This window comes from Triplophysa dalaica, chromosome 20 (assembly GCF_015846415.1).
Source record: "Triplophysa dalaica isolate WHDGS20190420 chromosome 20, ASM1584641v1, whole genome shotgun sequence".
NCBI lineage: Eukaryota > Metazoa > Chordata > Actinopteri > Cypriniformes > Nemacheilidae > Triplophysa > Triplophysa dalaica.
In genome coordinates, this window is record NC_079561.1 from 1983622 (window position 1) to 2008838 (window position 25217).

The 25217-nt window shown below is 39.2% G+C and overlaps 1 protein-coding gene across 1 annotated transcript in view; it reads left to right on the forward strand.

Moving 5' to 3' along the window:
• plxna2 (plexin A2) overlaps positions 1-25217 on the forward strand; it is a 167905-nt gene that overhangs the window by 135021 nt on the left and 7667 nt on the right. The window contains exons 18-28 of the mRNA XM_056732916.1: positions 1909-2148; positions 2240-2380; positions 2634-2868; positions 4140-4282; positions 4589-4857; positions 13173-13239; positions 13597-13743; positions 14062-14221; positions 15850-15953; positions 20965-21064; positions 24169-24359. Coding sequence (XP_056588894.1) covers positions 1909-2148; positions 2240-2380; positions 2634-2868; positions 4140-4282; positions 4589-4857; positions 13173-13239; positions 13597-13743; positions 14062-14221; positions 15850-15953; positions 20965-21064; positions 24169-24359 — 1797 coding nt within the window. The remainder of the gene's footprint in view (positions 1-1908; positions 2149-2239; positions 2381-2633; positions 2869-4139; positions 4283-4588; positions 4858-13172; positions 13240-13596; positions 13744-14061; positions 14222-15849; positions 15954-20964; positions 21065-24168; positions 24360-25217) is intronic.

Here is a 25217-nt window from a genome sequence, read left to right on the forward strand (position 1 = left end):
TAGTGAGTTGAGTGAGCAGGAGCTTGTGCTTGTCTTATCGAAATCATTATATGACGTATTTGACAAGTTTTAAATTTAAAATAATATTTTATCATAAACGATAACATGTAATAATATTTTTAATACATTATTTAAATATTATTTTTCTAATTTTTTTTCTCTTCTATTAAAATGTGTTTCCCAGAATATAAAGAATTGCAAAAACATGAAAATTAACAAAATAAATGTCTCATTATTGTTTCATTTTCTCTCTACAGTACAGCTGTTAAAAGTGTTAAAAGTGGAAATCCTCTTTTTTAATATATAAATTAGAATGAATAAAAATCACCCGCATATGCTTTTTTGACTTGTACCAGGTTATTTAGTGCCGTTTAAATCTGTTTTTTAAACGTACATCTTAAAGCAAAATATTATTCCCTGCAAAGTACACCTGCATGAGGACGCGCATTTCCTTCTGAATACACCGACCCAGGGTGCAGAAGAAGCCAATACCGGTTAATCACTGAGAACAAAGACCAATGCAATCTCAGGATGGCTGTGAAGAATATCACTTATTATACACTCCTCAAGAGCCGAGTCAAGAGGAATGAAGACCGAAAGCACTGGAATGAGATGCACCCTCAATCTCACAAAATCAAGTTTGTGTGGTCAAAACGAGTTACCATCGATTGCGGCTCTGCCCGCGAGGAGGCAAGATGCTAGCAGTAGGCGCGGCACTCGCCGGTCCTGCCGAGCTTTGAAGATATTTAGCTCTAATTACGTTTCTCTCCTGAGAGTCGAGGAGAAGTAAGGAATGAGATGAAAAACTCCCGGCGCAGTCAGAGTTTCACAGCGATCAATTTTGTTGTCGTAGCGTCAATGTTGTTCTCAGATGCTCCGAGAGACGGCTCGATTCCTGAGTGTCAGTGTTATAAGCTAATATTTTTACAGTATAGGAGTTTGTCTCATTTGAACTGGTCACCTTGCAGCTGTGGCATCTCTGGCTGTATGGGTGAATCTAATTTTAATTTCACATTTTACTCTAAAATCAGCATTCAAATGTGAAAATATATTTGTCATATAATATTCTAATGTGGGACTATTAAAATGTGGACAATAATTTTATGACCAATGAGCACTCGCACTCAAACATCATCTTATTTATTTACTCCACTATTTAAAAACAATTCTTTTCTATTTCAAATTTCATGATATTTTTAAGTATAAATATGTTAGCCTGAAGAATCTATATACCTGTGTGCTCCACATTTTTGTGCATCATTGAGCTGCTCATCAAATTTGAAGCTGTAATGTAAACAACATGCTATTGGATATTTTAAAAGGGGGAGGAGCCCACACGATCCATTTTACTGTAACTTCCTGTTTCAGTGGAAATAACATCGTATCAACACATTCGGGTTCTTAAAGATGGTAGAACATTTATGTGTAGTGAAATGAATCTCGCAATGCATACAAATGTATTTTTATCTTATTTATTTTTATCAACATAATCAAATATTTCTTTGATTGTTCCTTGATCTACTGAATTTTAACACTAGATGTTCCTTTTTTTGCCAATGAAGAACCGTGAAATCGAAAGTATTAAGACGAGTCTCGCACTGTTCTGTGGTGTAGAGAGATTTGATCAGAGTGTAAATGATACTTTTAATGTTTCCTCTCAGTTTCGCTTCTGACTTTCGAGCATCAAAGTCGCTCTTGCCTTTGTTCTCTAGCTGTGTTGTTGTCTAACAAAAGGATATGCAGCTGTAGTCTTTTCAGCTCAATAAAACACACTCGAAAACAGATGGTATCAAAGGGATCTTAATGGGAAAGAACTGAAGTGAGATAAAACAATGAATAACAATTACTCTGGAAAATGCTGATGAAAATAAACCTTATACCATCTCTCTCTTATTTTCTCTCTTTCAGGTGTGTAAGGTTCTGAACGTGACTACCATGAACTGTTTCGCTCCCTCGCTGAATGCCGAGTACAGGCCGAGTTTGGACTCGGTGAAGCACGCGGACGAGTTCGGCTTCATCTTCAATAACGTCCAGGCCCTTCTGGTGTACAACAACACTAACTTTCTGTACTATCCTAACCCTTACTTTGAACCTCTGAGCACCAACGGCATTCTGGAACAAAAGCCAGGGTCCCCTATTATTCTAAAGGTACGTTTATAAACAGACGTTCATGTTAGTATCCAGTCAAATAGGATATATGTACATGTGTTTATATGCATACTCTTTGTGTGTGTTTCAGGGTAAAAATCTGGTTCCTTCCGCATCCGGTGTAAAGCTCAATTACACCGTTCTGATTGGAGAGACTCCCTGTTCTGTCACCGTGTCTGAGACTCAACTGTTGTGCGAGCCCCCTAATCTCACCGGCCAATACAAAATCATGGTAAGATCAATGTTTACTAGGTTTTAGACCTGCGGTGTTGCCATGAGGGCTGAATTTGCTCTTTAAACACTCATTATTTACTCATTATTATTGTACTGCCGGTGGAGACGCGGGCCAGACAGTGTTGTTGCCGTTTCCATGTTCCCATGGAACAGCAAACCAATTACTGTTAAGTGCTGCACCGAAACTTTCCGAACACTTGATTTACATCATTTGTTTTGTTTGTATCATGTTTTCTTTTTTTATTTCTCAGGTGCAAGTCGGAGGGCTGCACGTGTCACCCGGCTCAGTAAACATTCTCTCCGACAGTCTACTGACCCTTCCTGCTATCGTCAGCATCGCTGCGGGCGGCGGCCTTCTTCTCATCATTGTCATCCTCGTGCTTATCGCCTACAAGCGCAAGTCTAGAGAGAACGACTTAACGCTTAAGAGACTGCAGATGCAAATGGACAACCTGGAGTCGAGGGTGGCGCTGGAGTGCAAGGAAGGTGAGAATGACACGGACAAATGGACATGTTGAAACAATCAGATTGTGAGCCGTTGATGATGCACCACACCCTGACGTCGCTGAATGCTTGAGTATGTTATTGCGGAAAAAATCAGTGATTCTGAGTTAGCAGGGCTGAGCAGGTGAGGTTTGCGTTGACTGGCACTAGAGCCGTGAGAAGTTTAAAAAGCGGGGGCATAAAAGGGGCAGATTCCCTCTGTCAGATGGGGGGGTTCTGCTCTCAATGAACACCTGAGACAGACTGGGGATTTAAGATGTGAGAAGAGGGTGCTTTTGGACAGCAAGAGAGATGATGAACAAAAAGAGCGTTTCAGAAGGGAAGATAGAAAGGAGAGGGAAGAAAACGTGAGGTGAGAGTGAGAGAGAGAGAGAGAACTCCCTCAGGGTAGAGCAGTGCCGCGGGCTCTGTTAGAATGGACCCAATTAAAGGCATCCCACCTATAGTCTCCACCGACAGGGGACACGCACTCCAGCAGCCTTCAATTTACTCGCTGTGTGTGTCTGTGTGTGAAAGAGAGAGAAAGCCGTCAATAGAGAGAGGCAAAGATGTTATTTTGGTTTTCTCTCTGTCAGCCTTCAGGAACTTTATCAAAACCTGAAAATGGACGAAGTCAAGCCTTCAGAGGTCTTGATTAGAAGAGCATTGAATTTTTTTAAACCAAAAACTCAAAACTTATAAATCTCACAAAACTTTCACATAAACCTCAAAATGATTGATTGAAAATGGAGGCAAGTACCATTAAGCTTTTAGTTTAATGACAGTTAACATACCAAAATCTACTTTTTATTCGATGTTGATTCTCATTTTTTATGAATTCATTATGTAGTAGAATATATGAGTAATAAAATTGTATTCATTTTAATTAATTTCTAACATTTGTATAAATATTTTGTACGTAATTGTACTAATAAATATAATTATATTATTTTTGATCTGCATAAATTCGACCGTAATAATTACTATAAATAATTATAGTATGAAAAAAATCTTTCAATAATATGTTGCAGTTTTTTCATATTACAGTAATGAATTGATGATGTTTTTACGGTATAGCAGTAAACATTGACAGGATTCTACTTTAATGTCATGATAATAAACAATATTTTAATAGATTTTGATATTATTCAAAGGTTTCCAAAGATGTATCTATTTAATTTTTTTATTGTATTATATTGACATTGAAATATAAATGATTCAATTTATTAAATTAATTACATAATCTTCTATTTCTCTCTCAACTCCATTTCCAGCTTTTGCGGAGCTGCAGACGGATATTAATGAGTTAACCAGTGATCTGGACCGAGCTGGTATCCCATATCTGGATTACCGCACGTATGCCATGAGAGTGTTATTCCCTGGGATCGAAGACCATCCTGTGCTCAGAGAACTGGAGGTGGGCTGTCATCTGCCTTATTTTATTAACAAAACGCTGTGTCGTAACTAGGCATGACACAACACCAATGTTGTATCAATGAGATTCGTCGGCGAGGCTACCCGCACAATGTCACAAAAATGGAAACCCACGATCGACAAAATGTCCAGTTGTAGTTGTGGTTGGTGAAGACATTGTGTTATTTACATCTTGCCATGAAGCATGTGTGCCTACAGTGTAAATTATGTATGATTTATTGTATTTTCTAGGTATTTTCTCAGCAAAGTTGGTTTGTAGATAAACGTAGGTGACTATGTTGTGTTCCAGGTCTCTGGTAATGGGCAGCTTAGTGTGGAAAAAGCTCTGAAAGTATTTGCCCAGCTGATGAACAACAAGGTGTTTTTGTTGACGTTCATCCGGACGCTGGAAATGCAACGCTCCTTCTCCATGCGTGACCGTGGCAACGTGGCGTCGCTCATCATGACGGCTCTACAGGGTCGGCTGGAGTATGCGACGGATGTGCTCAAACATCTGCTGTCCGACCTCATCGAGAAAAACCTGGAGAGCAAGAACCATCCCAAACTACTGCTCAGAAGGTTAGAGAGTGTTTAGTTTCTCTCTTTTCCTACTTGACTGTAATTTCCACACTAATGGAGGTTAATTCTATTTTTTTAACTCAATTTATTTCTATTGCACTTTTGTTTAACATTACAGTTTTCCCAAGCAGAGAAGTAGACAGAAGTGACAGTAAAAAGGACAAATGTTGGGCTGGCACATATTATTGAATACATACAAAGAATAAGTCTATGCACAGACGGTTTCAAAGCAACAACATAAACCAACTTTACTGCACTGTGGCCCAATCTAAACATCCGGCACATAGGCAAAGAGCAGAGACCGTGCAGATTATCTCAGAAAACAAGCAAAATAAATAATTGAATTAATAATAAATAATATGTATATATTTTTTTTATTAATAATAATAATTTAAAAGTAAATGACATAAGCTAGCAAGTTAAAAGTACGTCCAGCCAGTATTGTTTTGGGTTGCCAGTCGAAGAACCATTACTTGGCTAAAGCGTCTTTGTGAGTCAAGGTTACTCCCATATATATTACTGTTTATGTATATATCACAATAGATATGCAGGTATCATCACGGCTGTTTGAATATTTTTGCCCCACAACTGTTCTTTTGGGGGTTTTTTTTTGTTTTGTTTATTCACTAACATTATATGTTTTGCTTCAACTATCGAACTAATATCCATGCTGTGAGGGCTATATCATATATCATAATATCATATGGATAAAGTAAGTGACTAATTGAGCTAAATGTGTTCTTCTCTGTTATCTTATCTTAGATTATAGTCTGTCTAATAACGTTCTATTCACGCTTTATAGATCCATCCTGTCTCTTCTGTGTTTCAAGTGTCTGAATACGGCCCCATTGTCAGCGTCATTTATCGTTGATGTGCCGGCTTCTCATAAAACATTTACAAGCGGCTCAAATCCACATGTTTTCCTTCCTTCCCTCTTTCTCTCTCCATCTCGCTCGTTCTTATTCCCCTCTTTAAATTTGTTGAGGTTTTCAAAGACTTTCAATACCAGCATGTCAACTAGACGATTTAGTGTAATAATGATTAAACAAAGAGTCGCCCGGGGGTGAGCGTACATCCCAGTCCATGGCTGCTTTCATTACAGCCCTTGCAACTCTTGACGGAGCGTATTTTAGCTTTAGGTGCCGAATGCAGCATCATATCAGCTGTACATCACACTTGGAATATTCAAAGCGGGCGTGCTAAACAAACACTAGTTTCCCCGTCTCTCTGTTCAGTGAGTTGCGATGTGACTGGGCTCATTAATAGTCGCAGTAAATAGATGCAGGGCAATGTGGATTATGCCGTTATTTAAAGCGACAGATGCCGCGTCTCTCTCATTATCTGCTGTCATTAGGAACACAAAACACTAATCCTCCAGCATTGGCAGACCGGGGCCGTGGGGATGGAGTCGTTGATGATACTTTTCCCTTATTTTGTCTATGGGAATGTTTGAGATTATCGATTCGATGTGCTTCTTTTGCACGGCGTGTTCTAGAAAGCATCTGGCGAACGAGAAGACTGAATTAGAAATGTCTCACGAATCGGTTTCTCGCTTTTATTTATTTACCGTTTCCTCTGTTTTACTTTCCCTGTCCGCTGCTTTCCGTCTCGGCTCAGGTTCCTGCCGATATTGTCAGAGAAAATAATGCTTCGTTCTTCCACATCGATTGGCCTCCGTCTCACTGTTCTGCTCTTCTGTTACTTTAACCAAATGCATTATTCTTCCTCTTTCTTCTTTTCTTTCTGTCCGTCTCAAGCATTTTGCTTTCGATTGATTCGTGTGGAAATAAAACGCCCTTTTAAGTGACCTTAAAGATTCCCTGGTATACATGAAGGACTTGTGCCGCTCGTGATTTTCCCGCTGGTCCTTTATCAACAGCTTTGGTTATTGGGTAGCATGTGATGTCACTTCCTGTAAGGTGCTGATGAAACATCACGGCAAGCAGTTTAATAGAATCCCAGTTTCACTGAAAAGTATAAATAAGAACCAAGCACTGCCCTTCAGGCTACTTTATGTGTCAGAAAGACGAAAGCTTTGAAATCCCAAAAACATTGAAAGCCGCCACAAAGTTGGAGCTGAAAGTTGAGCTACTTTTATGGTCCTTCTCCATTTTCTTGATGTTAGGACAAAGAACATTGATGCGTGTTGAGGAAAATAATGAATGTCAAAGACGCCTGTAGGGCAGTCGCTTGCAAATGAGACATCTTTAGGAATCAGACAATATCAACAGCGAGACTAATTTATTTCATAAAGTGACCCACTTGCATTTAAAGATAACCGACTGTGAAAAATAACAAGGGCCTGTCTGGTCTCTGTGGTCATCAGACTGGCTTCTCATTTCAAATCGCCTAAAGCACAATTGGCGTTAATTTTTTGCATGTCTATTTTATCTTTGTTTGATTACGGAGGAGATGGAGAATCTTGCAAGACGATGGCTTGTTTTGGGCCTCCGTCTATCTTTGAATCAGCAGGGAATCTGAATGTTTTCAGCAGACTTGATTCATCACAGTGGAAAGCCACAATGATTGAAAACTGTTGTACATTGCATGAAAGTCATCATGTGTTTTTTCCCATTTTTGAAAGAGATTTTGATGGTAAACTCAAATTATGGATGTTGTTGTTTCTATTATCAGAAACCAATCTCATTCCATATCTCACACCTCTATTTTCATTTCGTTACAGTTTTCACAACAGCCTTCATGTTGAGGTTCTCTCTCTGTACCATTTGTGTCTCCCTCTTATTTTATCTCTGTAGAAAATGGTGGCTGTAAATGGAACGGCTCCATGGCCCCGGGCTCTCTAACGCTTCTGTTTGTGTGTCGGCGAGAGTGTGTACATGTTTTCCCTTAATGAGATTTGCAGGCGCCCAGAGTCGCTTGGAAAGGACTATTAGTGGAACGTTGTGTTGCGTGTCACCCCTTCAATGAAGCATTCCTTTACCCCCCCAAGACACACGAGCGCACACGCACAGCTCATAAACACGCTAATAAAACCCTCATGTTCATTAATAAAACTAAATTAAAGCAGAAAAGAAATCAAACGTGGCTGAAGAATAGAGGAAAGTTTTTTGGAGATGACTGAAGCAGTGTAACACAAAAGCCTTTATGTGATGAAGTTGTAGAGTTTGAAAAACCTCATTTAGATGCTCAAATAGCTACTATTAACTTCCTATTCATACATTCTCTCGCTGGGAGATGAGCAGGCGGCGTCTTTGTGTGTGTGTGTGTGTCCTTCCCGGTGAAAGAAAATAGTGATTCAGTAAGGTCTTTAAAGCATCAAATCTTCAATGAGGTGATTTTGGAGATTGACTTCTGTGGGTTTGAAATACATTTCCAAGCCTGGTATTGACTTGGTGGTCCCCTGGAATATCGAATTTGCTGGTACACCTAGAGCATGCCTACTTATCAATTCTCGTGTGCATTTGAAAATGCAATTTCCTTTCATTTTCTTTGTTAGAACTCAATTTCCACCAGTAAAACCGTAGTTTAAAAGACACGCTGAGCTTGGTTGAGGAACCATGTGTGATGTGTTGGCGGGTAAGACGTGGACGGGTCCATCATATGTACACTTGCCTTTGATTGACAGTTGCATAAGTATTTTTATGCATCCCTAAAATGTTTGTATCATTTTTGTTGTATATATTTTTATTCACCTGTTAATTGTCGTAGCCCTTTTTAAGCCTACACATGAAAAAGCATGTTAGAACTAAAATGGCGGTAAAAAAAATCACACACACAAAAAAAATGTTAAAGGTATGTTGTTAGGTTTATTGTAAAAAATAAATAAAAAAAGTTTGTTTTTCTGTGATTAAAAAATACATTAAAAAGGTTGCAAAAGGATAACACAAAATCTAAGCACACTCTTTATAAAAAGGAATCAATTACTCTCCCTACATAAATTATTTAAAAAACACCAAAGAAATCTGTATTCTAAAGTCTTAGACCTTTCCAATGATATATAGTTTGTCATGATTCGATTAGAAATTACATGCACAATATTGACGCACCTGCGATGGGTTGGCACTCCATCCAGGGTGTATCCTGCCTTGATGCCTGATGACTCCTGAGATAGGCACAGGCTCCCCGTGACCCGAGGTAGTTCGGATAAGCGGTAGAAAATGGAATGGAATGGAATATTGACGCAAATTAGGTGTCCCGCATACGGAACGGTTGACAGTTAACAGGCTACTGCACTTTGCTCACATATTCCTCCGGTGGTTCAAGTTCTCCCTGCTTATTAGTTTTACTTTAATCTCATTTCCCCTTGCTTAAAGGACAGTTTAAGTAAAAATGTCTTTTCTTGCTCTCCCGTATATACCGTAAATATAGCAGTATGTGATAGTTTAGTGTGTGTGTGAGTTGAGATTCTATGAATCTGTCAGCGTAAGTGATTGATCTTTGATTAAGTGCTAAAGGATACAGACAGGAAACAGTCCTCCAAGGCCTGATGCAACCAACATCAAACACGCTGTCACTCACATGTGGTGTTTGTGTGAGAGAGAGAGAGAGAGAGAGAGAGAGAGAGACTATAATACACACAGTGAATTTGTGCCATATCACAATTTGTGTTTTGATGCACAAATACACACATGTTCATCTCACTGCTATGGTCCCACAGCTCACAGACCCCAAAGAAACCAGGTACACAAAGGAAAGATGACAGGCTTAAAAGAGAATGTATAAACATTAAGATGTTTTGTACAGACAGACGCACTTGCTACTGAATAAAACACATTCTTTCGAACACACACTGTCCTTGAGAACGATCACAAAAACTGACACACTTATCATGAAGATAAGACTTTCCCTCATTTCACTCCGTCTTGCATCATTTCTTGTATTAGACGATAACTTTTCTCTCATTTCATCCGTCTCTTTATCTCCATGCGAGAGCCGGACTGATTTATGCACTGAAATGCGGCATCATTAAATGGGCATAATTTGACGGACTCGTTATTTGAGAGGCATGTTTATTCTTTCAATAAAATTAGCATTTACAGTCTGCTAATGCATTAACCCGGCCGAGTGAATACCTCAGACTCAAAGCAACAAATGCAACGCAATGCAAATAACATCGTCTTTATGTTAATGGGCTCTTTAGCTCCTGAATATACAAACTTCTGACGCCTAAGAGCGCTAATAACTCAAATTTAATGCATGTCAGTCTATTTTTCTGCCGTTTTGATTCCTGTTTAGTTGTCGTGCAAGTTCAGCTTCTGTTTATTTCAATGGGAAAAGATTTTAAAAACGTATGTTAATCATCATTAAAACCTGACCAAAATGAAATCTTTTTTATTTGAACTAGACGGCTAGTCAGCAATAGTTGGTAGTCCCATTGACACATACTGTATAATTCCACATTTTCATTAAATCAGCATTTTTTATGTATCGTGGACGTTTCAGTCCAGTGTTTTGAATTTCAACCAAATCAAACCTCAGGAGTGAACAGCACTGAGAAAGACTGACAGCATGACAAGACACATGAAAATTGCGATAAAGATCCAGATTATCATATAACATTTACATTTACATTAACATTTAGTCATTTAGCAGACGCTTTGTTTTTTTTTAGCAGACATAAAAAAACAATGTTTGAACTTTGCCAAAACACATGCACAAATATTACTGGTGTATTGCTTAAAAATGAATATGAACTTGTTTTCTTTTCAGTATTGAGGTCTGAAAAAATACAGAGGATATTTTCTGTTATTTTCACAAGTTACTTCAGTACATAATTTACTGCAAATAGATGCCAATCAAAACTATATTTTTATTTGAAATTTGTGAGAAATATTTTTAGTAGTTCAACGATTAAAACAAAAAAGATCATTTTACTTAAACACATACCTATAAATTACGGCTGTCAAACGATTAATCGCGATTAATCACATCCAGAATAAAAGTTTGTGTTTACATAAGATATGTTTGTGCAATGTGCATATCAATTTTGTAAATTTAAACACATACATGTACATATTTAATAAAATTATCAAATATCAAAATGTATAAATGCTTATACATAATTTCCATTTTTCGTAAATTTAAATAAATACATCTTAACATTTTCTAAATATATATACATATATCTGTATGTTTTTGTGCTTTTTAATACAAAATAAATATGCACAGAACACAAACATATATTATGTAAACGCAAACTTTTCATCTGGATGCGATTAATCGTGATGAATCATTTGACAGCCCTAAAAGAGTAAACTCAGAAAAACTTTAAAACGGTCTCTGAATTATTTTCTTTGCAGCTGTAGACGCCCCATTGATGTATTTGTCAATGGATAGTCAAGCTCATTAAAAAGCCAACCAGCCAGAAACCAGATTCAATCTGAAGTACGTCTGAAGTTTTCTATCTTTGAGAATGTTGTCCAAAGAGCATTTGAGTACATCTGTCTAGTGCTAGTCACTTCAGTCACATGGACATGCCGGGATGATAGTTTATCATCATCCAGACCTGACCTCTGTGGACAGAGCTAATCGTGTCTGGACAATCCACCATCGCTGTTACGTTGAACCCAAACTCACATATACACACACGCAGACATACACACTTACACACACACACTCTCCCACACTTAGTGTTTGCGCGCTGTCTCAGCGGTGTAATCATAGTTATTTCCACATGCATTAAAAGAGTCATTTTCTCTCTCTGCTGTTTAGTAAATTGCTGGTGTGCTACCTCGCTGGCCCATAGTGGCCCAGTGGAGTGTGTGAAAGTGTGTGCGCGTGTGGACGTTGCGGATGATGTTTGTCAGGCTAGGTAACAAATGCTGATATTACAGTGCCCTGTAATGCCAATATGTGCTTGTGTGTTGTGAGAGATTTACATGCTTAGAGAGAGACACAGGAAGAGAAAAGCATGAGCGGTCATATACTTAAGTGTTTTTTTATTTTGTCGATGACTTAACCCATGCATTTCACCTTTATATTTATTAAACACATCAAGGACACTTAAAGCACATGATTTGTTTAAAATCACATTATCAAACCGAAAAGACGGCGAGTAATAGAATGATCCAGACGGGGAAGAGAACTATTGGTATTCTACTGACAGGCTTTGCCGTCAGAACAGGGAATAACCCTTTCATGTATTTTTCATGCTTGTGAACTGCTCCCGTCAGGGTGCTGTTTGTTCCCTCCTTCTCTCTTCCTTTGCCCTCCTTATCTCTCTCTCTCTCTCTCTCTCTCTCTCTCTCTCTCTCTCTCTCTCTCTCTCTCTCTCTCGAGCTTTTCACCTGCTCTGTCTTCAACCCTCAAACCCTCAGCTCATGCTTTATCCTTTCTCTCTCCTCAAATTATTGGCCACAACCCCAGAGAGCACTGTCTGAGTGCCGTGTTTGTCATCGAGGCGCTGTGTCTGTATCTGTCTCACATACGCCTCAAAGCAAAGATATAAAGGAATGAGACGGTGTGGTCACAACAAAGAAATTATAAATGGACAGTAAGGCTGAAGAATGAATGAATGACTGACAGGAAGGAAACAAAGACGCTCTCCGTCTGCCATGTCTCAGTTTCTCTCTCGCTGTCTCTCTCGCTCTATTTCTTTCTCTCTTTGAAAAAGGAGGTCATCCCACATAAAAATGTCTAAAGGAGTGTGGGGAAGGTCATTTTTTAAAATAGCATGTTTTTTGTAATGCATTGCATTAAATGTCCAGTATATGAAATGTAGCGGCATCTGGTGGTGAGTTTGCAAATTGCAACCAATGGCTCCCTCTTAAAGCACTACGGCTGCTGACACAGAACTAAAATGTCACGTTTTGGCTTCTTTGCCGAAGGAGATAATGTATTTACGAAACGCGCTCTATGGAGCAGTTTGTATGTTTAGGAAATCTGTTGAAACAACACGGCGAATTCCAGGCAAGGGGACCTGCGGTGCTCTTAGATAGAAATAGCTCATTTTGCGGTAATAAAAACGTAATGCTTTATTATGTAAGGTCTATTTACACCTCTGAACACATAGTTATGTATACTATATTGCAGTTCCATCAATAGATCCTCATCCTACACATTGCACCTTTAACTCATTAACACCAGTAATCTAAATATGTAATTTAGCTCCAAACATTATGAAATGTGTACAGTACTCAATAAAGTAAGAGAACAGCAAATAATCAAAGCTCATTTAGGACACAATTTTGTCAAAACGGAACTGTACACTTATATAAACAAATTCCTAAGTGTGCTCAAGTGTTCAATAAAGGTCTTCTGGTTAACAGCTCAGATCTTCACCTGTTATCACCTTGATATCATGGTTATTATTTCACCTTCTAACAGAAGGACATTGTGTGCTTGTGTATTTTTAGGACAGAGTCTGTAGCTGAGAAGATGCTCACCAACTGGTTTGCTTTCCTGCTTCATAGGTTCCTAAAGGTAACGTAACTTTCCTTTAAACATCACTTTGGTCTATTTAGGATATTGTAAATGTGCTACTACTTATTTTGTACACATTATCCAGCGTGATTAGTACTGTATGATAATATTTGAATTTGTCATTGTGTGGTCAATAAACGGGAGTGTTAGTGCCCCCTTGTGGCACTTTCAATATCTGTCGACAGATTTAAATGCAGATGTGTTAGGGTTTGAAATGTGATTTGTTTTTATTTTGTTTTTATTTTTTTACCTTTTGAAATGAAACTAAAAACATCTTTAAACATCTTCTGCAGTTTTCCCCCAAACAATCGTTGAAAAAAGTTTGATTGACAGATGTTGCTCTCTCTCTCTCTTCAGGAGTGTGCGGGTGAGCCTCTCTTCATGCTGTATTGTGCTATAAAACAACAGATGGAAAAAGGCCCGATCGACGCCATCACAGGAGAGGCCCGATACTCCCTCAGCGAAGACAAACTTATCCGACAACAGATCGACTACAAGACGCTGGTAAGCATTACACTCTCATATGATCTTGCTTACAAACATAGGATCTCTTAACTACCGCCGGTATTATTGCATCAGGGTGTGTACAGTATGTGTGTGTGTTTGAAACCAGACAGTCTGGCTGGTGTTCATTAGAGTCTAATACCCCGCTAAGTCTGAGATTGGGGTCCCGTAGAGGGTGTGAAATTAGATTTCTCGAGCCAGGAAATGGCCTTTTCCAGAGTCCTGCTCCCCACCTCAGGCTTACCGGCCACAGCCGAACGTCTCTAAGGGCTTCGCCGTCCTCATCCTCCTCACCTGTTCTCTTGCTCTCTACTGCAGATCTTAAACTGCGTCAACCCGGAGAATGAGAACAGCCCAGAAATCCCAGTCAAGGTCCTGAACTGTGACACCATCACACAAGTCAAAGAGAAAATCCTGGACGCTGTGTATAAGAACATGCCATACTCACAGAGACCCAAAGCTGTGGACATGGACTTGGGTGAGTCATACATTCAGAAACACGGTATGTGCTTTGGTCATGAATGAGACCTCAAATCCCGCGGTTTGTTGAGGAGAGATGTGCTAATCCTTTTCAAGGTTCCGAGGTTGCTTGGAAAGATGATGAAAGTCTTATGTTTAACAAGGGTCACAAGCCATATCTAGGATATTGGAGATGTGGAGTTTTGACTTGGGGCATATTAATACATTAAATGCACACAGAACACCCATGCAACCGCATAGCAACACCTTAGCAACCACTTACAGCATCACTCCTTATTTAATAAAAAAATATTTGTATTTGTTTTTAATTTAAAAAAAAAAACTCTGCTTGATAATGTGAGAGCAGGTGTGTAGCCTATGTGTGTTAGCTAGCAAGTTAAGATTGGCAGACAGATTCTGCGTTTCCATTCTGCCACACAGTCGTCTATCTCTCACACACCAACACACATATATACACACAGAGCTGTTGCTGCACAAAAGCCCCCCATCAACCGTGCAAATCAGCCCTCCAGCACCTTGACCAGAGCAATCTCCACCATGATGATGTTCTACAGTATGTCTGTAGCTTTGGAACGGCCTTTGATAAGGATTTGTCTGTGCGTGTTTGTGTAGATCCTTATCTATAGCTCGGTTTCAATGGACACACGCCTGGCCCAAAGTTAACTTCTGGTCTGTGTTTGTGTGCTTATATTATAATTATGTATATTCAATTATATTTAAATTGTTATATTATTGTATAATAATTGTATGAAATAAACAGTTGAATTTTATTGCAGATTAATTAGATTAAATAACCCTTCAATAGCTAGACATAGTTTTTACATGCTAACTAATTTAATTTACTTGTTATTTATTTTGCTTGTTATCAGAAATTGTATTGCATATTTATTTTATTCAATAACCTTTAAATAAAGTTATTTTACTGGTTAATACTTGCTAGACATAGTTTTAACATGCTAGCTAAAGTAATTTACTTACATAAATTTATTTAGCTTGTTATCAGAAATAACCTTTAGAGACTCTATTTTTTGCGGATGTGTACCGGAAGTTAACTTCCGGCCACACAGGTGTGCATGCGCTGTAATGTTTGTTAATTTTGTTGCTTTGAAACGGTCTATACTTGGTATTTCTTCCCTAGTAGTGTGTTCTATGTGAAAGATTTAAGTTTAGGTACATTTGGGATGTTTGTAAAAATCCCATTTAAAAGAGGTAGCTAATGATTATGAGAGCTTAAATTACAAAAAACATTGCACAGTAATTACAATTAAGCAGTATATAAAACGAATAAATAAATCTGATACGCTCATATTAAAGTTGTATATAAACTAATAGCTAACTGTGTGGGTGTGTGTCGGGTTGGTTTCCGCAGGCTTTATCTGTGCATTTGGCAACCACACAAACTAATAATCCCCATTCAACAGAGGAGAAAATCAATGATCACTCTCACTCCGAGCTTGTCTATCTCCTATCAGCTCTCTCTTTAGCATTTAATTATATCCCGCCGTACACGCATTTCGAACCCATTTGAAATAACATATTCACAGTACTGGATCAGATCGATCTGGTTTGAGCTGGGGGAGGTTCTGTATGCGTCTTGATGGCAGATGTTTGATTTGTTTTGATCAGAGTGGCGACAGGGACGCATGGCCCGGGTGGTCCTGCAGGATGAAGACATCACCACTAAGATTGAAAATGACTGGAAGAGACTGAACACGCTCATGCATTATCAGGTATGAAAGAGATCCCATGGTGCCCAGCGGGGTGACATTAAAAGAGACGTATTATAGATTTTTCCCTTTTCGATGTATAGAAATAGTTTAGTATAAAGACATACTGCACTAGTGACATTAAGCTTGACGGAGACATTTGCGAAGGCCAACGTTATTGTAAGTGACACATTTACGCTGTTTCTTAAAGAGACAGAAGCAGTAAATGCATGTTTGATTTTTGTGTCATATTCATGCAAGAAAACATCTACAGTACAGCCCTGCAGACTTGAAGCAAAAATGACGTTAAATATTTTCCTGTTGCTCAGTTGTAAGAGTGTGGTGTTGAACAATGCCAACGTCTCAGGATTGCACATACTTAGAAACAAATGTATAGGATAAAGAAATGTAAGTCGCTTTGGATAAAACCGTCTGCCAAATGCATAAATGCATAAATGTAAACAAGACGTCCTTTATCTCAAAGAGCTCAGAAATGTCTCGCTGTGAGCATCAGCTCAGGGACGGACGACAGCTCTTTCCCTCCCGCAGATCTGTCTGACTCACACTATATGGAGCGATATAATAGAGGACAATTATTGAGCTCAGCGGTTGAAATTTTTAAGTGCGTATCTGGAAAAATGGTTGTGTGTGCTTACTGTACGTGCGTGTGAGAGAGAGATTGATCTTTACCTCAGTGGATTAATTACAGACTTTACCTCGTCTGTACTTCAAACACAGAGACGGCACACGTCAGAAGCAGATCTCAGATAAGAGCAGTTATGAAAAGAGAGAGAGAAGATCAGAGCGAGAACAAAGAAAGAGCATCTCATTTTTAACTCTACACACAGATATTATGATTTTACAGGCGTGGTTTCTTGTAACACATATTTTGGCTTAATTGCAAAGATCAGACTTAAAGGGACAGTTGAACCCAAAATTAAAGTTCTGTCAACATTTACTTGTGTCGTTCTAAACCTGTATGACTTTCTTTATTTCATCTGCAGACCTTAAAGAAAAGATATTTTGAAGAACGTCTGTAACCAAACAACTTCGGCCTCCTTTGACTTCTTTTTTGGACACAAAACCGCTGAGACATTTCTCAAAATATCATCTTTTGCGTTTTACAGACGTCATATACCGTCACACAGAATTGTTCTTTTTGGATGAACTATCCCTCTAAATGAACCATATAGGTGACCTTCATTACATCTCAGTTATGACAGAGCAATACATTTTGAGCAATATACATTTGTCCTAAGGCCTAACATAAAATATTCAAAGTATATCACGAGGTGTCTCTGCTGTCTCATTCCACCAAGGACCAGAAAACAGTAGATTTAGGGAAAAGTGAAAGAGAAGAGGTGTAGAAAAGAGAGAGCGGGGGTCCCTAGACAACACTGCAATAAAGCAAAATTTCACCCAAAAATGAAAATCCCTTCATCATTTACTTACCCTCAGTTTGTTCCGAACCTGTAAAAATTCATTTGTTTTGATGAACACAAAGGAAGATATTTGGAAGATTGATTTTAACCGAACCGATCTCATCCTCCATTTATTGCCATAGTAGGGAAAATAAATACTACGGGAGTCAATGGGGGATGAAATCTATTTGGTTACTGACATTCTTACAAATATCTTCCTTCGTGTTTAGCAGAAAATGTATACAGATTTACAACAACCTGAGGGTGAGTAAAGGATGACAGAATATTCATTTTTGGATGAACTATCCCTTTAAATGAACCTTTAAGGTGACCTCTATTACATCTCCATTGTGACAGAGATGTCCTCTAGGCCTAACACTTGGTGCACCAGTGTGCAAAATATTCAAAATATATCCCGAGGTGTCTCAGCTGTATACTCTCTGCTGCACAAGACTTACTCCTGCTCATTTCCCAGGGACCAGAAAAATAATGGATTTAGGGAGAAGAGGTGGAGAAAATAGAGAGCGGGGGTCCCTAGATGACGCTGCATTAAAATCCAAGTCCTCACACGAGCGCTATCACCTCACTCCTGAACTACCTTGGATATTCTAATCCCAGTCGGTTCCTCGCGTTCCTCGATGGAGTAAGAAGAACAGACAGTATAATCAGCGGCTTTGTCCTCGTGACGCAGGGTAAACCTGTGGTCAGCGTGTTCTTCACTGATTGCTGATTTGATTGCGCGGGCTGATTAAAGCGTCGAGAAGTTCTCATCAGTCAGGACGTTAAAGAAGTCGTATAGCTTACTTTTCTTTTTTTTTTCTTGTTCACTTTTACTTGAAATCACAGCAGCACTTGACCTTGCATATAGTGTAGGTTGAATGGTGGAACGGTTGAGTGGCGGCGTGTCTCTCGGGGGCCACCATACTTCTTAAATTTCCACTTTCGATACTCGTACGTGGTATTCATTCAGGACACCCAGATTCAATTTCTCTCATTTATTTATGTTTTGGCAAACTCGCAGTCGTCATTGTGATGCATAATGTATGTCAGCTATGAAACATCAGTCATGTGGCGAAAGCTCTTGTATGGTTTCACGCCCATCATACTAGCATGACTGACTTGACACAATAGGAAACACGTAACTGCCTCCTTTCCCTCCGTCTGAATCAGAGGCGTTTAGCTTACCGTTCACCATCAGATAGAGTCCAGGCAGAGGATTCAGAGAAACATGTGGAAAAGGGGTCAGCTGTCCGTTTGATGCCGACGTTATCATGAAGAAAGCTCAGCTCTTCTCACTCTCACACCCGGCGGCACGGCCCACCCGACTGCCTGCCTGGTTGGCTGGGGATTATGTTTCAAGGGCGAATCCATCTACCCTCCATCATTCAGGCTTCACCATCAATGCTGTGGGTGAAAAAGATGCGATAGAAAGCCAAAAATACTGAATGTTTCCAGCCCTGGTTATAAAAGAAAGCATGAGTGAGAGAGAGTGAGAGAGAGAGTAATAAGACCCTTCCTGGTGTCATGCACCTGTCATAGGTGCAACTGGAAAAAACACAAGAACTCAGGAGGGTGATTGTGAGCCGTGGGTAGTAGATGGAGGAAAAAAGACGTTTGGGGGTGTGATGAACCCGGTGATATGTCTGAGGTGATTCGGAGGTCTACAGTCCTACGTTCTTTCAAGTGGCATTCCGGTCCGGCTATTAGCCCTGCCTGCAGTGAGGGTCGGTCTCGGGGAGACTAATAGGGTCGGAGCTTATGGGGGCGTAAAAGGGGTAAAGTGGCACCATCTTTGGCCCTGAAAATGGAGGAGGGGAATGAAGACTGCTTGCTGCCCTCAGACTGCAGAGGAGCTCAGGAGGTGCCCACACGTCTATTAGAGAGGACAGAGGGGCTTTTCATCTCAAAATGGACTCGGAATTTGACGTCAACTGTTGATGAGATATCTTAGACGGAAACTAATGAGATTTGTATGGATGGATAATATATGAGGTTGTTGAGCTGTTGAGGTCAGCCAAACCGGGGTTCGTTCAACATTAACCTCCATGATGTTTAAGACCGTTATACGAGTAAAAGAAGATATTTTGAGATATGTCTCAGTGATTTTGTACCCATACAATGGAAGGCAATGGGGGTCATTGTTGTTTAGTGAACCTTTATCTTCAAAATAACGTCTTGCGTCATACAAGTTTAAATGACATGAGGATTAGAAAATGCAAAGAATTACCATTTTTTGGGGGGGGGGTAAACTATCGCTTTAAAGATGAGGCGGGGAAGCACCAGGTTGTATGTTGAAATCCCACATTTATTATTGAATAATTCATTACACTACAATTACTGAATGTTTGAGACTCATTCGTACATTTTTTGCTTTTCGTACAAGATATGCATATAACATGTGGACAGTGTGTTAGTCTGATGGTTTTGTGAGCTAGCGGAGGTAATGGTGTTTCTTTCATGTTCAGAGATACAGGCCTCTGTTGGAGTAGACCTCATCTCCACTGTAGCTCTTGACAGTTCAGATTAATACAAAGATCAGACGGCGCTTGAGCGCTCACAGAGCAGACAATGAAAAATTGAGAGTTTCACCCGACTGTACGGAGTCCTGGACTCCATCGCCTCCTATTTCCTGATCTCTAAATTAATCGATCATTACATCTTGTCAAAACTCTGTTAACCGCCTTTCTATTTTATATTTTCAGTAATTACCCTTCATTTTCATTCTCTCTCTCTCTCTCTCTCTCTCTCTCTCTACACAAATTCTTTCCAATCTATAGTTTTATTAATGCTTGCGCTGTTACCTTTTCTCTTCTTAGTCCTTTTTTTAATCAGATCGTCCCTCTGTGATGAAAAGTCACCAATTTTGGCACGCCAGCTATTTCTGCAGCTACATTTAATGTCAATTATTGGCTGGATTAGCACTGTAGTTGCTTAGCAACAGGCATATAAATATTTAGAACATAAAACCTCAGCGCCGGCGGTCAGTTTGCGTTACCAACTTAGATCCCGCTACTTATGCAGAACAAATTCGCCTCGCGCGTCCCAGACATTTGAGTATTTAATTTCCTTCTGCTTTCTGGACTGCTGGCATATTGCTGCTTAGAGTTGTGTTTTGAATGTACAAGATAAAGTGACACCGTTACATTATGAATTTCAATAAGCTTCCATCTCTCTGGGTTTTTTCTTGCTCTGCTCGACTCATTACGGTCTTTTGAGAAGTGTGGAGTGACTGGAGTCTCGCTGAAGAACATCTCATATATGTGTCGTATGTAAATCTGGGTTTTTCTCTAATCGCACTCCTTTTTCCGTGTGGGACAAAGCTGCATTTACTCAAGAATGTGCGTTTGATCAGAAAACACAGCGTGAATGCTCCTTAAACATTTACAACTAGGACAGATCTTTTGGAAATATTTTATTTTTACACTGGGGATAAACTTAACTTTGTGATGTAATGTAATACTATTGGATGTGTACAGATGGAATTCCTCTTTATTTCTCCAAAAGCAGATTAACATAGTTTTGACTACTAATAAGAGGCCTTGAAACCAAAAACTGTGAAGTGGATTATTATGGGACGAAAATACTCAAGATTTAACCAATTGTGTCTTGTTCAGGTGTCGGATCGCTGTGTGGTCGCTTTGGTACCCAAGCAGACGTCCTCCTACAACATTCCACCCACAACAAGCATCTCCCGGACCTCCATAAGCAGATATGGTGAGTATTTTCAGTAGATATCGGTGAAACATGCGCTATGACATCATAAGGGACAGCGCTGTTTTTTTTGTTATCAATTTGCAAACTAATTTATATCTAAATAGTATCTAAGTTACCATCATTGTTTTACAATGATGTAAAAACTAAATTGATGCTCTGTTCTTTTAAACAATGGCTCTTATGACTGTGTGCCGCAGCCCACGGGATGCCCAAGGATGTATTCTGGGTGCCAGAGAATGAGAGAAAGAGAGATGGTTAGAGGAGGAGAGAGAGGTGTTAGAGTTTAGTGTGAAGCTCAATAAAGCTGATTTCTCCGCCGAGTGTGGATGCCACCCATAATGGACACATTAGCTCCTTCCCCATAGCGTTGCTTGGAGGGAACACCACAGGGCTCGATCAGGGCCCTTTTCATTTCCCATAACATTGAGCAGCGGGCCACTCTCTGATTGCTAATTATGCACCAAGAATGATGCTACACAAGGGTGAAAAGAAAACAAATGAGACATGGGCCGGGGCTGAAATTGGGTTTCTTATGCGTCGTCACCTAGCAACACTACGCAAACATCTCGCCTGGTTTTAATTCAGCAGATCCATGTGAAACCCACCACATATCGTCACAATTTCATTAATCAAAGGAAACGTGCGGTTTAGTGAAAGAGTGTAGTTATCATCTCTTATCGATTACACACATAATGGGATTTAAAGTTCAGGGGAAAACATCAAAACGGGAAATTCAAAGAGAAGAAGATGTGAGCGGTGCCAAAATGTTGACACGTTTGAACACCTATCTCGATTTGTCAGACGCTTTTGTGTAGCAGCTAACCTCAATCATTTGTGTCCTTCACCTTCCTAAAAAAGGTAATTAATAGTTTTCAACGCTTAGATATATTTTACTACACAGAGGTTGTTGGATATTTAAGAAACTCGTCAAAAAGCGACGAGACGGCACAACGGAGGTCTTCGTTTTCCTTTTCTGTGTGTTTTTGCAAGCTAATTTCATGTGTGGCGGATGAAAAGCCGCTCTCTCATCTGGCAGTGCCCCGGTGCCCATCAATCACGGCATGGCACAGCGGGCACAGCTGTGGCCCAGACACACGCTGATTGATTCATATCAATTTAATGCTCAACACTTAGCAGCCCGGCCCAATTTAGCATGCCAGCACCCCCGTCCCAAAATAACACGCTGCTCACACACCTCAGACTGGAGGAGAGAGAGTCACACATTGATCAAACATACTGTACACGCAGCCTGTATGTACACACCTGTGTTTACATTGGTGTGTGATCAGGCACCCGCATCACACTATGATGTAGTTTTTATAAAGATACTCTAGGCTTTACAAATTGTCTTCTAGACATTCAGTAAGCACTGTAAGTGAGTCATTTGCTAAATTCGTAACAGCTGTAACAGATTCAAAAACCGAAATATTTGATCTATATACATTTTTGGACATTTTTGTAATAAGAACCAATTTCGAAGAGTCTGACATTTGTGCTTTAGCTATCTATGATTCTGCTGTTTTTTGTTTTTTTGCTGGCAGAATGTTGTTTTTTGTGTTAGGTGTATTTGTACTGTTTTGTGCTATTCAGATTTTTAATCACGTTTTATTTAGCCTTTAGATTTAAATGAAAAAAATCACGCTGGAACACTGGTTCTCATATAAAAAGTCATTTATTTGAGTTGTTTATTCCATTTTATTTATATTGCGCTTTTTATAAAAAAGATTTATAATAAGTATTTTAATATTTTATATGTAGCACACAATTGTATAATTATTTTTACAGGCATTTTAAGTTATTTTAATATATATATAAATATATATAATATATATATATATTATATATATTCTATATATAATATGTAATATTATTGTAGAAAAAATACACATAAAATATTATCTGGAGGATTGTTAAAAGTTTGTTGTGTTTACATACTTAAAGTGGAAAAAATTATGTGATCACGATGGAACACTGGTTTTTACCCAGAAAATAATTTATTTTATCCATTTACTTTATTTTATTTATTTTGAACTTTTTATAAAAAAGGGCTAAATGTATAATACATATTTTAGTATTTAATTATAGAATATTCAGTTATATCATACTTTTTACAGTGATTTTAGAAAATATAAAAGACATTTAAATAAATATAATATTTGTAAAATCACTGTAAAAAATGATTCCTATAATATTGTATATAGTATGATCGTTAACAGTTTGTTGCATTTACATACATTGGTTTAAAGTGATTTGAAAAGTGAAGTTTAAAGTAATTTGGTCTAATCTGCTTGTAAACATTATTCACCCTGTGTAAATTTCAGACAGATACACTATATACTAGTAATCCCTCAATAGCAACACTGTAGCAGCGGATGAAAGGCCTGTAAGTATGCAGTAGCTTACACTGGATTGAAACCACAATCCTCTTCTTCCTCCACCCCCTGCTGCCAAAGACACGATCACACACCCACCCTTTCACAAGTCCAAATCTCCTGGGTCTTCCCTTATGACTCCGATCTGCTTAGAATTCCACTTCTGTCTCAAAATAGCCGGGGCTATTTGCCTTCCTTTGCTGTTTCTCATCGCCTTTGAAGCCAGGTGACAGGCCAGAGACAGAGAGATATAGAGAGAGATGCTGAAGATTAGACCACCATTGTGAAAAGCCATTCTGGCCTCCCAGGAGATCTCTCAGCCGGCGTGAAAAAAAGACACATCTAATTGGAGAAGTGAGCAAGAGACTGATTACTTAACTCGATATGACGGAAAGTGAGAGGAGATGAGTTGGATGAGGTGGTCGGAGAGCTTAAGCCATTAGAAATCTTTAGATGCATTGATTTGGTCCCGCGATGCAGACGTTTAAAGCGTGTCTGCAGAACAATGAATCAGGACGAGCCAATTGTGAATCCTTTTAAGAGGAGAGGGGAGAGCTTCGGCTCATCTCACTCGGTCTAGAATGAATACACGGGTGAATTGTCTCCAGAGAGAAAGAGATTCGTAGGGACAGGGAGAATAAATTAAACGCGAGAGACTTGTGCTTTCTGTTCATCCGGAAAAACCAAGGCGTGAGATCTTTATCCTGATTCTTTATTTCTCTCTTGTTGCAGACTCGACATTCCGTTACACTGGAAGCCCGGATAGCCTGCGCTCCCGCGCTCCCATGATCACACCTGACCTGGAGAGCGGAGTCAAGGTCTGGCATCTGGTGAAGAACCACGAGCATGGAGACCAGAAAGAGGGTGATCGTGGCAGCAAGATGGTATCGGAGATCTACCTCACCCGCTTGCTTGCTACTAAGGTAACTATATAAGTCATATTTCAATTGCTAAATCTTAAAGCAACATTAGATAACGTTTGCTTATGGTTCCCCCATGTGGTTGATAAGCGGAACTGTCTGTTATCAGTGTCGTAAATACTGTAGCTGTATAAGCTTCCACGTTGGCAGCGCAATATACTTGAATTTGTTGAAACCGCTGTTACATCATGTCAGTTCGTAAACTGTGCATGTACTAAAGGACTCTTTTGGCTGCTGCGGGGTATACTACTGGGATAACAGCTCAAACCAGATTCTGAGGTAGCAGCTGGTTATCAGCCATTAGCGCATAGCGTGCTAGCTGCATAGCATGCTAGTTAGATAGCCGTTAACGTGCCAACGTTGGACGCACGGATGTGAATTTACATTTACATTTAGGCATTTGGCAGACACTTTTATCCAAAGCGACTCACATTGCTTTATCCTATACATTTTATATAGGTATTTGCAATCCTCTGGGATCGAACCCACAACCTTTCGTTGTTAACGCAATGCTCTTACCACTGAGCTACAGGAAAGCTGAATGTGTTTAGCAACCAACAAAAATAATTTTCTGTAGTTATATTTTCGCGACCAGGTGTCGTGCTTTGTACAATTGGTGCAGTCAATAATTTACACTCCGCTCAAATCTATGGTAAATATAGATACCAATAACATTAGTCTTTGTGCATTAACTAAGGAATCAGCCAATTTTGACCATACATCATTAATTGTGGTTTGGTAGTCATCGTTTACAAGCATAACACTCAATTTTTTTACGAGACACGATCATGCTACGTAAGCTATTGAGACCTGGCAATATTACATTATATCTAGTCCAACGTTACCTTACGGTTATAAATT